This window comes from Penaeus monodon, chromosome 5 (genome assembly GCF_015228065.2).
Source record: "Penaeus monodon isolate SGIC_2016 chromosome 5, NSTDA_Pmon_1, whole genome shotgun sequence".
In the NCBI taxonomy this organism is placed as follows: domain Eukaryota; kingdom Metazoa; phylum Arthropoda; class Malacostraca; order Decapoda; family Penaeidae; genus Penaeus; species Penaeus monodon.
In genome coordinates, this window is record NC_051390.1 from 21,664,933 (window position 1) to 21,679,781 (window position 14,849).

General features: G+C 40.3%; 1 protein-coding gene across 2 annotated transcripts; it reads left to right on the plus strand.

Moving 5' to 3' along the window:
- Positions 1-753: 753 nt before the first annotated feature.
- LOC119573091 (proteoglycan 4-like) lies at positions 754-14,127 on the plus strand. Of its 2 annotated transcripts, XM_037920121.1 has the most exons (5): positions 754-888; positions 10,675-11,323; positions 11,465-12,034; positions 12,458-12,568; positions 12,852-14,127. In XM_037920121.1, the coding sequence occupies exons 1-3, from the start codon at positions 816-818 to the stop codon at positions 11,553-11,555; spliced, it is 813 nt and encodes a 270-aa protein (XP_037776049.1). In that variant the 5' UTR covers positions 754-815; the 3' UTR covers positions 11,556-12,034; positions 12,458-12,568; positions 12,852-14,127. The 2 variants fall into 2 exon arrangements, with proteins under 2 accessions (XP_037776049.1, XP_037776048.1); XM_037920120.1 differs by having other exon boundaries at positions 10,675-12,034.
- The last annotated feature ends 722 nt before the right edge of the window (positions 14,128-14,849 follow it).

Here is a 14,849-nt window from a genome sequence, read left to right on the forward strand (position 1 = left end):
TTTGGATGTGTGCGTATATGGGTATGTGGTGTGAGAAGCGCACGTGAACGGTAACGAGGGTATTGAAAGGAAATAGCTCTGGATAGCTGAACTGGTGGCGCTTGTGAGAGGTCAGACAGTAGTAATAGCAGCGTATTTCCTTCCACCGATAAACTGATTACCCATAAAAGGGGTGAATGTATGCCAGAGACAGACGAGTTGGAGTCCTGCAACTTCACAACAGTGGCCTGGACATTGCAGTCAAAGGTCGTTTTGGAAATAAGAAAAGAGCGAATAAGAAAAGTGAAGTGAACATAGTGACATGACTGTGAAGTGCATAAAAGGGAAAAACTGTGGATGCGATATTAACTGTATTTCTTATTTTCTATGAATGTTTTAACTACTACATTTGCAAGTCTGGAAAATAAATGCATAAAGGTTTATATACTTCTTCACTGAACCCTAATCGTCTCAACCATACTTGAAGATATATATATTCCTATGTATACAGAGAGCGGTCAGAACCTAAGGATATATGCAAAAAATAAGATCTGACATAATATATCCTTATAAATAATAATAATAATATTATTATTATCATTATCATTAGGACTAGTAGTAAAACAACGAAAAAAAAAAGTCAACTCAACGGAAACGTATCAAACATTCATATAACGCCCTGATCGTCTTTCACAATACGTCTGCATCATCCCTCAGAATATTAATGCCTTTACGCTTATCAAATCAGCATATCAGATTAGATAACACGAGATAGCAGTAGTCAGACCCTATTGAGTTTCTTCCCGTGTCACCACTGCACACCATTAACAAGCAAAATGAAGTTATTTTTGCCAGTTACCATTACACTGAGTGCTATTATTGTTTTCGTTGTCGCTGCACCCAATGCAGGTAGGTTATATAGTGTTTATGCGTAAGTGTTCAGTGTAATCAGGAACACGGGTATTGATTCAAACAGGCGCTGAATCACACTTCTATTTAATCACAATGCTGTTCAGTGAGAGTAGTATTTGGTCACACTAATGTTCAGTACGTAGTATTTGCTGGAAGAGAGATGAGCAGAATGAGATAACTGTTGATTTACTGTGATTTACCTTCATGTTTATGGTAAGCTGTCAGAATGAAGTAGTTTTAGGAGTGCAAAGAAGTTGGGAGACAGCTAGATCGACAGACTGACAAACACATACATGGGGGTGGATATATAACCAGTTAAAAATTACATGCATAACTATATAGAAGTACACTTGTACAGTTTATAGTATTACGAATGTCATGATAATCAAGACTGATAATAACGCTAATGATAACAGTAATATATATATATATATATATATATAATATATATATATATATATATATATATATTATTATATATATTTATTTATTTATTTATTATTATTTTTTTTCAAGTTTCATCCATAATGATAGAAGAAAATACCCTTTATAAACTATAAATACAGTAATATTCATGAAGTGTTTTAGAATGAAGATATGATAAAGATGTCAATTCTGTTTTACTACAATCATATATAGGATCAAAATAAAGGAGTTGTATTTAAAATCATATCCAACTTATTGTTAGCAAAAGTAACATTATGGACAATGCATTCTCTGAACGAAAATCTCATATTCCTTACAATTTTACAGCGACTTAAAAACTATATATTAAGTATTATACATAAAATGAGTGTTAATGAATCTTGAAAAAAAGAGATCTAGAATGAATAAATATACATAAAAAGCAACAAAACATTTCAAGTAGATTAAACACGACTAGAAATCCACTGGAACCTCTGCTCTAAGCCAATCAGCGATCAGTTAGCATAAGTATACCGTCAGCTGACTAATTACGTGTACTGTAAACAGGGACACTTTACTGCCATATCTCACATTGATTACCCATGGTTTTATATTTAAAACACTTTTTTTTTTAAAGACGGCATTTAATTGAAGGCTTAATTCCACATAATATTATTTAAAAAGTATCAAAATAGGATCTTAATACACTTTGCCATATGGATACCATATTTATCGTTCTTGATAATACTAATACTAATCTTGAATATTGCCTAACAGTACATTAACAATTATAGTATTCTTTGCATTACGTTCAGCAAAAATTGTTATCAACATTCTAGCACGTTGTCAGTCCATATTTTACTGTTGTATTTTTAAAAATTACATTCATAAACATCATATGGAAGGATGGCTACATTTTTGCTGATCAAAGGCCGATAACTATCTCAGGAAAATGGTTTACGGTTTGTTTGGAGTTTTACAACGAGGGTGTTGTGATAAAAACAAAAATAAAACAGAAAATCTTCACATTGGCAGCAAATTCAGAATTATTGCACCTCAAACTGTTCAGGAAGTAAAGCTAAATTCCCTGGGCAACCACTATCCAACAAAGCAGTTTCTTAAAATGGGGATTTCGAAATAATTTTGAAAGGTGGCGAGATCCTGCAACCCCTCCTCCCACTGCCCACCCTAACGCGTCCAGTACTTGTCAGTGGTGATCTAACTGCAGCATAAAGCCACTTAATGTTTGCAAAAAAAAAAAAAAAAAAAAAAAGCCATATAAATTACTCAACTCTAATAATCTTGCGTAGCTACTTTCCAATGTGTTATGGTGATTGTCAGAAATACTTTGTTGCTGGAGGAGTGGGTCGCGAATCTATCGAAGTAATTTGTAGGGGTTGCAGCAAAAAAAAAAAAAAAAAAAAAAAAAAAAAAAAAAAAAAAGAACTTTCATATCACCTAGTTGAAATAAAGTTATTTTACTATCTGCAGTATTTGTTTTTTCACATAAAATAAATAAGTCCCTTTAAGTGGCAAAAGAAAGTAGCTTGTCAGATGGTTCTATTTCATTGTGTTCACAGGTTTTACTTATTCATCCATTCATTCATTTTAGGGGCACTTGACATGAATGTTTGCCATCATTTGGTTGCGGTCAATAAATAATTTTTTAATACTGTGATCGAACTCGGACGGACGAGCCAACTAGTCGAAAAAACGCTAGGGTACGGCCACACTGCACGCTGTTTGCTGGGAGGGTAGAGGGTAGCGGGGTGCCTAGCGCGTAGAGGCAAGCGATACCGTGTCCATATTGGAAGAGGGAAAATTGCGCGGGAAATCCTGCCATACTACTCGGCGAATCAGCAGCTGCATCTCAACACTACAAATATAAAAGGAATCTAGTGTATCCGTCAGAGAAAGGTGGGCCAACTAAAAAGTAAATAATAGCCTAATCATGCTACACCAATCGATGGTCCAACACAACTTATAAATTACCTGTTATATTTGATTGTTTATATATATCAGCCTAGCAATTTTGAGGACACAACATTCTTATGTAGAAGATCTACGAGGTCCCGCGTTACCCTCCGTTGAAAAACAATATTTATTATTTCTTCACTACTCATGTCTGAGCTGGTGCAGGTGTACATCACTTGGCATCCCGCAAACCACAGCGATTTTAACCGACATGTTGGGGGGAACCCGCTACCCACGTCCGGTATGGACACTCGTATTAGGAACTTGTGTTTGTTCTTGCCTCTGTGTTGTTGTTTGAGATTTGCGAAGATCTAGTTACATCCGGGCCTTTCATACATATGGCCCGTCCTGTTTCAGCAATTTATGGCTGTTTCATTTTATTCTCTGACACTATGCTTACCATGGTGGCAGGATTGCCAGCAGGCGCTCCTGCGGCCACGATGCAAGCATGCTGCATAATCTCTTTACTAACCCGGCTACTGTTTTGGGCGGTCCAAGTCTCAGAACTTGTGTGGGCTCACAATTCTGCAAGTAATGTACCAGAGTGGCGTTCGGCTCACCACAGTGCATGCAAACCTGATCTGCCATGCGCAATGTTAACCTAGTCTGATTCTGTGAAGAATGACTTCGGTGCCTCTATTGATTGTTTCAGAGAGTGCCAGTGGCTCATAGCCTGTGGCATCAGAGTACCATCTGACTATGGGGGAGATTCTCGTTTTCTCTATGTGAAGCTGCAGGAGGAAGGCATGAGCTGTGGCATTACACTCCTGATTCAAGATTTTTCAAATCAGTTTTATGATCATGTGCTTTGGGAATATTCCCCTGTCATCGTCGGCTAGTCCGTCAGCAAGCTCATTCCCTCTGATGCCTATGTGGCTAGGGACCCAGTTTATGATTATTCTTCTACCCTAAGCAAGAATCCTCTGTGCTATGGTAAGCACAGCGATCAGGAGGTAGATGTCTTTGGGTAAGCTTTGATGTAGACAGTCAATGGCTGCCCTGGAGTCTGTATGTATGACCACGTGTCCTTCCCTCAGGGACGTGTGGGCTAGGGCTCCCATGATCGCAACTGTCTGTGCCTGTAGCAAGGAGTCGTTGTCAGTTACCCTCATGGATTGCAAAGCCAACACCTTCAGTGTGGTTTAAGGATTAACTGATCTATCTGTGAAGTAGGTTCCACTACCCGTAGGAGTGATGGCTGTAATGATCCCCTCAGCTTCTGCCCTTAGACTAGGTATGGAGTATTGATTCCTTCTCCTTGGCAAGCTCATAACAGAGAACTCTTGTTCTAGGCATCTGAGTATTTTTCGTCTCATGTTTGTGTTCCTGGGTGCCTTGATGACCTTTGAAAGGAACTAAGATGCCATTTGATCAATTCGACAGTCCAGGTGCAGAAGGTTTGCCTCCATGAGGAGGTTGAGGGCCTTCGTCCACCTTGTGGCACCCAGAATGATCCTGGCAGCTTCATTTTGAACTGTCTCCAATTTTTCTCTTAATCTTGGCTTTGTGGCTATCAGGGACACAGAAGCATAGTCCACAATGGGACAGATGGCATGTACATGGAATGATCTTAGTACTTTATGTCTAGTTCCTATGTGCCTCACAGTCATTGCTCTCATGACAGACAGTCTTGCTTTGGTTCGGTCAATCAAGTACAGGACCTCCTTTTTAAAAGAGAGGGTCTGGTCAATCATTACCCCAAAGCATTGGCAGACCTGGACCCACTCTAAGTCCATTACCTGGATTCATAGACTTGCGCCTTGAACATTTTGTCTCAGATCCATGGCTTTGGATTTGGCTGCACAGATCTTTAGTCCTGTCCTACAACACTCCTCAGATACAAGGTCCAGACAGTCCTGGGCTCTACTTAGGTAGTGTGGTCCAATGGAGATGACTGCAAGGTCATCTGCATAGATGATCTTGCATCCCACTGGGAGCTGTGTGTTGAGGATGCAGGACTTTAAGGTGTTGAAAAGGGCTGAACTGAGGACCCCACCCTGTGGTATTCCATTTTCTAATGGCATGTGCTCTGATAAGTGCTCTTAGAATCTGACTTCGGCTATTCTGTTCCTGAAATAGTCACCTATCCAAACCAAGAGCTTTCCTCTCATTCCGTTCTGAGTCAGGGTCTCCTGAATAGCAAGAGGACTTGCTAATTCAAAAGCCTTCTCCAGGTCTAGGAATACTACCAGGGAAGTGACAATGATTGTGCTTAAGAGCATGGCTATACTGTGTGATGTCCTCATGTCCCTTGTGAACACATGGAGGTGTTCATGTAGGGGTCTTGTTTTCCACTGGAGTCGATTTAGTACCATTCTCTTGGCCGTCTTGTCCAGACAGCTGAGGAGAGAGATGGGGCTGTACTTTCCTGCCTCCCTTGCTTTGGGGATGGGAAGTATGATAGCCCTCTTCCAACTTCGGGGTAGAGTGGAAGTTTCCCAAGACTTGTTGGTGAGTTGCAAGAATGCAAGCTCACCTGCTAGTCCTAGGTGGGAAATGATGTGCAAGAACCGTTTTTGTAGGTTTTTCCTAGTTCTTCAGAGAGAAGATAACATCTAAGTTATCAGGTTTCGCTGCCCTTTCTCCGATATGAGCAAGTCTGCCTGGTTGGAGGCATTGTTGGTTTTCCCTCAGTTCTGCTGGCAGACTGCTGCTGCTTGTTCTTGCAGAGAACTCATGCACCAGTCTGTTTGCTTCTGAATGAGGGTCGTGGTGTGTGCACCTCGGGGTTGAGCGACTAGTAGCTTGCCTGACCTGTTGCCACAGTTCTGTAAGGGTGGTTTGGTGGTCAAAGGACTCGAACCATTCCATCCACTTTTCCTGCCTGACTCTTGTGGCAGTGTCCTTGGCATCTCTGACTGCTTCCCTTAGGAGGGCTAGGTTGTCAGGGGTTCTTTGCCTTCGGAATTATTTTCTGCACATGTTCACTCTGTGGTTGACTTCCTTAACCTTGTCATTGAAGTACCAGGTGTCTTTATAACTCCTGGACCATGGCTAAGTTTTAGGCATAGTCTGTGAGGCTGCTTCATTTATGGCACTGATAAGTCAAGCACTTCCACGTTTTCACTCTGTGGGGGTTCACTGCTTCTAAGACAAGGCATTCTGAGAGGCTTGCCAGTTGGCTCTTGTCTGTTTTCCATCTTGGATTTGGTAGTGGCATTTGGGCTGGGCCAGCATCCATGAGGGTAGTAACAGTGACATAATGGTCACTTGTGACAGTCTCAATGATACACCATCTAATTCTCTCCACCAGAGCCACAGTGGCCAAGGTGAGGTCTAGGACCCCTCCTCTGACATATGTTGGCTCTTTGGTATTGAGAAGTTTGATTTTGGGGAAAATTGCTCTTCACTATTGAGAAGAGCGATTTTGGGGAAAATTCCAGCACATTGGCTATATGATGGCCCACCGCATCCGGTGCCCTGCAGGGAGCCAGGATGGAGTGCATTGAAGTCTTTCCTATGATCACTCGGTCTTGTGCTGCAGTAGCACAAACCTGGCTGATGTCTAAGCTCCTACAGCCTGGCTTGCTGTACACATTGTACAGCTTGAGGGGCCCCCCAGCCAGGTGAATCTCAACAGCAAGACATTCAACATCCTCTCCACAGTGCGGTGCATCGTCTATAGCAGAGCAAGGGGTGTTTGCTTTGACATGATATCCTGAGAAGCAAACAGTCCCCTCTATTGCAGTTTTCTTGAGCAAGATAATGTTAGCGTTCCATGATTGCACCATTGCATGGAGGATGACATTCTTTGTATTAAAGCCAACATGTTCCACTGTAGTATGCTTTGATTGATGTTACTTTTGTTATAGTTACACCAGAGACGTCTTTGTATACGGTGTAGTCTTCTATTGGAGTCTGACAACTCCATTGTGAATTCCTCGCTGGTTATGGATCTTTGTCTGGTTTTGGGCTGTTTGGCAGGCTATCCATGGGTCCACTAGGTGGTAGGAGCATTTGGTAGCTCTGACTTTTGTGAGTTTGGCTTTTCTCACTTCAGGCTTTATCTGTGTCTTTTCTCTTTGCTGACTTTGTTTGGAAACTTCTTTTTATTGGAGATATCCGGTGTCGGCTGTGGAGGGGCTTCATTCCTCTTAGGAGGTCGGGAGGCCTTTTCTCTTTTGTTTTGTCCCAGACATGGGTACCTGGGGGAACCGGAACAAAGTCTGGTTGCTTTTTTAGTAACCTCTTGTCGCCTGAGGGCCGCCTCTTTCCTGATAGAGCAAGGAAAGAGGCGTGATGCCTCTTGGCACAGTTGGGACATTTGGCTCTTGTGTCCCTTTATCCTTCCTTGTGTGCCTTGCTACAGACACCACATTTAGGCTTGTCCTTGCAGCTAGCCTGGTGGTGACTGTATCTTTGGCACTTACAGCACTGAAGTGGCTTAGGCACATAAGTTCTTAGTTGCCCCAGTTACCCAGATCAAGGGTAGTGATTGGGGCTCCTTTCAGTGTCACCAGGACTTGCCTGGTTGTACTCTTCCCTTTCGACATTCAGGATGCCTCCACTACCTGTGGGTGTGATGTGATCAGATCCACATCATACGAAAGTGAGAAGCTAAGTAGCACCATCTTGACTTTCCTATTGTAGGGATTCAGTGGCGAGAGACACACTTTTCCTCCATCTTTAAGCTCCTTGGTTTCCTGCAGGAAATTCAGGGTAGCTTGGTCTTTGGGCATGATAATCATGCCCTGGTCTCTGGCAACCCAGATTGACAACCGGATTTTTCTCTGCATTTCCAATGCTTTTAACAATTGGTAGGCATTGTGGAAGCCTTCACGTTTAGAGGGAACCTTGAACTGTGGGAAACGCCTAGGGGTCCAGATTCTCCCTCAGAGTCTGTCTCCGGCCTGGGTCGTTTTTGGACCGCCCTATCGGCTTGGATTCTGGGCTTAGGTCGTGGAGGAGCAGCTGTTTGGCTTGTTCAGCTTGTGCTCCCATCTCGGTCAGAGAGGATGTCTGAGGGGTCTTCTTATTTGGGTGCTGGCCTGGTGAGGCCAGCACAAGGGTCCATCTGCTGGACAATCTCATGGACAGACATGATTTGGTGATGTCATGTCCATTTTAGCTGCAGGTCTGACAGAGTCAACCTGTGCTTCGGATTTTCTCTTGCTACTAGAAGCCATGTATGGCTTCAAAGTGGCTGCCGTACACTAGGCTTTGCACGGTTCGTCATCATTATCTCTATTTTGTGAGGAGTTTTAGGAATATTTGCCATGAAATAAGCAGTTCTTTCATTCTCTCACGCCCCACCCACCACGGAGTCCAGTAAGAGGAAGTTGTATGTTAGAACTAATGTCTAACAGCCACAGGGGTGGTGAGAGGATATACGCAGCCAATGGCAGTCATTCACAGGACCATTGCGCAACTTCCAGGACTCCCGTTTCCACAGCGCAAAGGGATGCCACACACGGCAAACACGTGGGTAGGTGTTAACCCCTGGGGAAAACCAGAGGCTATGCCCTTCCACCTACAAGATAGGCATCATTGTTTGGACCCCTTCCCTCCTCCCTCTCCAGTGAAACAACCACCCAAAGGTTGTATCACTCCAGAGAAGGAGCTCAGGTCCTCCACCTCAAAGAAGCGGTTTCAGTGGCAGGACCATGAGTGTCTTGCCTCTGACCTGCTTACCCGCTACCCTCTGCCTTCCCGGGAAGTAGCGTGCAGTGTGGCCGTACCCTTAGGAACTCCATCCAACTTGCTCGGACAAGACGTCAACTCGGACCTCCAGAGAACAGAACGTTATAAGTAATGTATTTGTTTGTAAGACGATTGCGGACGTCAGAATGTAACAGCTTTTAACATTAAATGGCAAGACTCTATCATGTGCGTAATATTTAACATGAGGGTGTACATACCTGTGCTTATTCCAAATTTACAGATAATTACAACAGAATTGCCTGTGATACGATGTTTGTTTCTATACTTGCTAAGCATTTTTTGGGCTGAGGTCTTTGAAAATTAACAGCTCGCCTTGTAAGTAACCAACTTGCCTTAAAAAAAAAAAAAAAAAAAAAAAAAAAAAATGCAGCCATATTCAGTACTAATAATTTTTTATCGTTTGACTGTCTTAATATCAAATCCGTGTGATTACCATGAACTACAAGTTTACATAATGATAAACATATATTCTTTCAATTGATGTAAGCTAATATATGTTCGTATACTCACTGTGTCATGTTTGTATATATGTTTGTTTGGTGTTTCTCTACGATGCTTGAGGGCGAAGAATGCACCGATGAAAACTAAAGTAGGTTCATTGGAGATCAGCTCTGACACGTCAGGCTCTCCCGAGAGTGCTACTGCCAGAGGTGTGACTACAGAGGAAAAAATAAAATATTGTACTCTACAAATCGTACAGAGAATCTCACTCTTTTACATAGGTGATATACTACACAGCAATATAAACTAAACATAATCTGTATTTCATATGTCGTAACATATCCCATAAAATGCAGTATATGTAATATAATCATATAATTATCACTATACATACGATAATACTAACATCATAACCCGTATATAACTGCATTACAATATGGCACTCACAACTCACTTCAATATCACAACTCACTTCATTATCATAACCCACACTATATACTGTGTAGAAATTCTTTTATCTGTATCAATACAAGCTGCCGGGAAGATGTTTTATTCGTTTTCATTTTGTTTGATGAATTATTATTACACATAATGGTTCCACAGGTGCTCGACCACCGAGGAGTCAATTAGCAGTCCACGTGACCTCACCACATTCCCCTTTCCTTGAATTTTCGGGAAATATTATTTTTGACGCTACTTATAAATGGTTATTATAATGTTCTTACCAATACTAATGGCAAAATAAGAAAAAGAAGGAAACTAAACAAGTCAGATAGGAACCATCTATGTGTAAATACAATTAATAAATTAAACTCACAGTAGGCATGGTAAGTTCTTACATCCCATCCCCGGCAGCAGTAAATTAATCTCACTTAATTTATTATTCTTTAAACTCGAACACTCGTGAGCTATTTTTTATTTTACCTGTTATTAGAGGCTAACAAGATACACACGTTAAAAAAGCATATAATATTACATATCTGTATGTACAGTCGACGTTAATTATTAAATTCTAAATGATGACACTAATGACAACACAATGTGCATGTATATGCTTTAGTAATGGATTCCTACAGTTTATTGTACAGTTGTATTTTATCTTTTAATATAAGTAATACCATCGTGATAAGAAAGTCATGTGTATATTCATAGTTTCTTAATGATATTTTACATTAATTTACAACGAAAGTAATTTCACAGACTAAGTAAGCATTCTTCTCGCCACATTCGGCCCGCGGACTATGAATTTGACGCACGTAGCTTATCATGTATATGTATAAATCATGTGTTCAATATTTCCAGAACCTTCTAGTCTGGCACAAGATCAACAAGTACAAGACGCTGAAAACCAGGAGGCCGTAGACTCTGCTGAAGTGAACGTTGCCACACCAACAGTAATTTCTAAAGAAGACCTTAGTAAAGCAACCCTTGATAAAAAGGCACCTACAGTACCTCTTGGTGCAGGCGTTGCTTTGCCTGTCAAAGCCATAATCGCCAAAAAATCTCGACATGCAAACACTAAAGCTAAATCAAAGTCTAAATCTCCGAAAACGTCTGCCTCAGAAAAGGTGCCCACAAAGGCAGGGCCACCTGTGAATGTAAAAACATCTGCCAAAATAGGGACAGAATCTGAACAAACAATACCAGCCACAGAAGATGAAAACCCTGCTACATTAGAGCCAGAACCCAAACCAGCAACACCTGTGGATGTAAAAACAACTGATCTGTTTTTACCAGCCACAGTAGAACTAACAGCCGATGAAGGGATAACTCAACAGAGAAAAGCAGAAGAGAAGACAGCACCTGCTAAGGTTGATATGACTTCAAAAGTAGAAATTCTAGAAGTAACTGAAGCAACTAAAGGAAAATCAGATACTGAACAATCTGGTCAAGTTGAACCATCCCCTCAACCAACTGAAGATAAACCCACTCCCAAACAACCTGCCGAAGATAAACCCACTCCCAAACAACCTGCCGAAGATAAATCGATTCCTGTCCATCCTACAAATGTTAAACCAACTCCTGACCAACCTCCTTTTAAGCCAACTCCTGAACAACCTCCTTTTAAGCCAACTCCTGAACAACCTCCTTTTAAACCAACTCCCAAACAACCTGCCAAAGCAAAACCAACTCCTAAACAACCTGTCGAAGATAAACCAACTCCCAAACAACCTGCAAGATAAACCAACTCCCAAACAACCTGCTAATACTAAACCAACGTCTAAAGAGCCTGCCAAGCAACCTGCCGAAGATAAACCAACTCCTAAACAGCCTCCCAAAGGAAAACCAACTCCTAAGCAACCTGCTGAAGATAAACCAACCCCAAACAACCCGCTAATACTAAACCAACGCCTAAACAGCCTGCCAAGCAACCAGCTGAACATAAACCAACTAAGCATCCTGCCAAAGGAAAACCAACTCCAAGGCAACCTGTAAAGGTTGAACCAGCTCTAAAACAACCTGTCAAAGGGGTAGGAACGACTAAGGCATCTACAACGAAGCCGATTCCTCATCCCATAGAGAAGAAACCAGTGCCTCCGCTTGCAGTGGCTCAGATCTCAAAGCATGAGAAGGATAAGGCAAAACTACCTGCGAAGAAACAGCCTGTTACGCATCCCAAGGCGATTCCAGCCGAGTATAATCAGGCCTTTGACGATGGAAGGTGAGCATTTTATCCTAGTGTTTCTGAAATGGCCGTCCTTTAGTGCAGAAGTTCAAACTTGCTTACAGCATTTAGTTCTTGAATGATTTCGTGCTGACTGTAATGTCTGTAGCATAAGTTGGTATTTTATGTTGCTCAAATACAGCTGCAAAAAATATCTTTCATATGTATTTCATCTGCTTGATGTTGTGTCTCACAATGTAGGAAATAGCCTGGGTTCCTTATTCAATTCATTGGTCTGAAGTATCATTATTAAGTAATTTTTTCGTCAAATAAGAAAGTCATTGATTTTGTTTTCATGGAATAATATTTGTAAATAGTTAACCATTCTAGTCGGACTCTGTATGCATGAATGAATATATGTATATCATTTAGACAAAGAAGGCTGTTTCATTGAATTTCTCATCATAATCGTCTTTTCAGCGAGGACGACAAAAGTATGAGTCCCCACACCAAGGTGGGCCTCGTATCCGTTGTCATCATCGTTCTGGCAATCACATCCACTGTGGTCGGAGTGTGGTACAGGAAAATCAGGTAACATGGCTAGAAGCGTCAATTTACGTGGTTACTTATTATTAGACCAAATGTCTTTTCTCAATTGTTCATGTTTTTTGTGTAGATCTGACTCTTATATATCATATCTGTTTACTCCATGCATCCTCTTTTGGCCACTTAACTGGTATATTCACAAGGTATTTCGAAAGTCACCGTGCTTTATTAAAAATAAACTTGTTTTGGTGTGTAGTGAAGGATTTCTGTATCTTTTATCGACGTAGTAGAGCGTCTGTCACTCGCTGTCATCGTTATTCTCTTCCAGCCTTAACCAGCAAAGATACCGGTACCATTCTCTTCTCACTGACAACGACGAGGAGTTCAGCGTATTCAATAGAACGGCCTACCACTCCATAGACGCGGGTTCCTACGACTCCTGGAAGGAACACAACTACTAACATTGAAGAACAAGACAGTATTCCATTTCACTCTCTCTCTTGGTAATGATCATTATGTATTACCGATTAAGTATGTTGATTAACAATGTGGAATACACTTTACTTTTGAGAGATGTGGAGAAGTGAAGATGTGCAACACTGAAATGTCATTGTTGCTGGATGGCGGACTGTGGATGACTGAAGGTTAGAAACTATGTCGCAGTCTTAGTAAATTAGATCGTCATATATGCTATACAATAGGGATTCCCAAACTTTCCTTTTATGTGGCCCCCGAACAGCGTATACACGTATAGCCAGACACACACATATGTCCGTAAACTCCATCGTTACTGTTATCTTTTCAGATTTAGTTTTTAACAGTTTTGAATAGTTTACTGGTCCCATTAGCTATAGGGCAAGGAGATAATTTTTCAGCTTATTGATATGGGAAAGACCTATGTAGGCCCTGCACTACATCTGAATTCGAACTCTTTAATTTCACCATGGTCAGTGGCTTCCAAGTTTGTAACTTTACAAATGATTAGTATTCGATAGTCTGTAAGGAGTGATGATCAACAGGACTTGTAAATACTGTTATTTTAACTGTCATATTGTTCCCTCGACCGAAATTTAACTTTATTGTTTGCAGGTTATTTATTTATTTTTTTTTCATCTTCAATACTTATTCATCATGAAGTTATTACATGATACTCCCGTAACAACAATACTCAGAAGAAATTTTGTATCAATCGAAATATTCGTCATGATTACAATTATGGTTTTATTGTGATATAGTTGTTGTCTTTGAATGGACATGGTAAACAATTGTATCTGGCAAACCAGGGTGAATTTTGTTTTATCAGTAACATCGTTGTATTGTATTAGTCAGTTCCTCAATTAATTCCTCAAAGAGCTCAGTGATCAAATATTGTTCTTTCAGGTATCTAGTTCATAGAAAAAAATATATTTGTTTCTTCTTATTTCTTTTTGAATGTCGCAGCTATACTTGTCTCGTGATTTTTGTAGTGTACATTTTCTTACCTTCACAAATACTACACTCATGTTGATAAAATGTTATTCTTTCATTTCACAGTATAACCTTGTATACACATTTCTCTTAGCAATAAGGACCTTGAAATAAACTTGCTTCTTAAGTAAATTACAGACGTATATACTTTACCAATCTTACGTGTGTTAAATACCACGATATGTATACACTATAGAGTACACATAAAGTGAAAGTGTTTTTATTAAAAAGAATAATACTAACAGAACAGTGAAGTGGAAATTTCAGCATATGGAATCACATGTTAGGCTTCTTCCTAATGCTTAATATATATCTATCGATCTCTCTACTTATTTATCTATCTTTATCTGCTCACACACACACACACACACACAACACACACACACACACACACACACACACACTACACACACACAGACACACTTATTATATATCATATATTCTCATATTACATATATATATTATATATATATATATACATATATATACGCAATACATATACTTTTATAGTTTTATGTATGGTTACGGTGTTATATATATATATATGTACATATGAAGTCGTACACACACACACACACACATCTATCTATCTATCTATCTATCTATCTTCTATTCATAATATTATGTGTGTGTTGTTTGTGTGTGTGTTTTGTGTGTGTGTGTGTGTGTGTGTGTGTATGTGTGTATGTGTGTGCACATTGTAGGGTGACTCCAGTGAAATCCAGGTTAGGTTGTAGTAACTTCATTAGTGGTGACGTTTCAAACCTGGAAATGTGTATATAATAGCATATTCCATATGTAATACCATCTTTCAAACTAAAGAGATGACCGAAATCAAGAATAATATAACATTATTAAA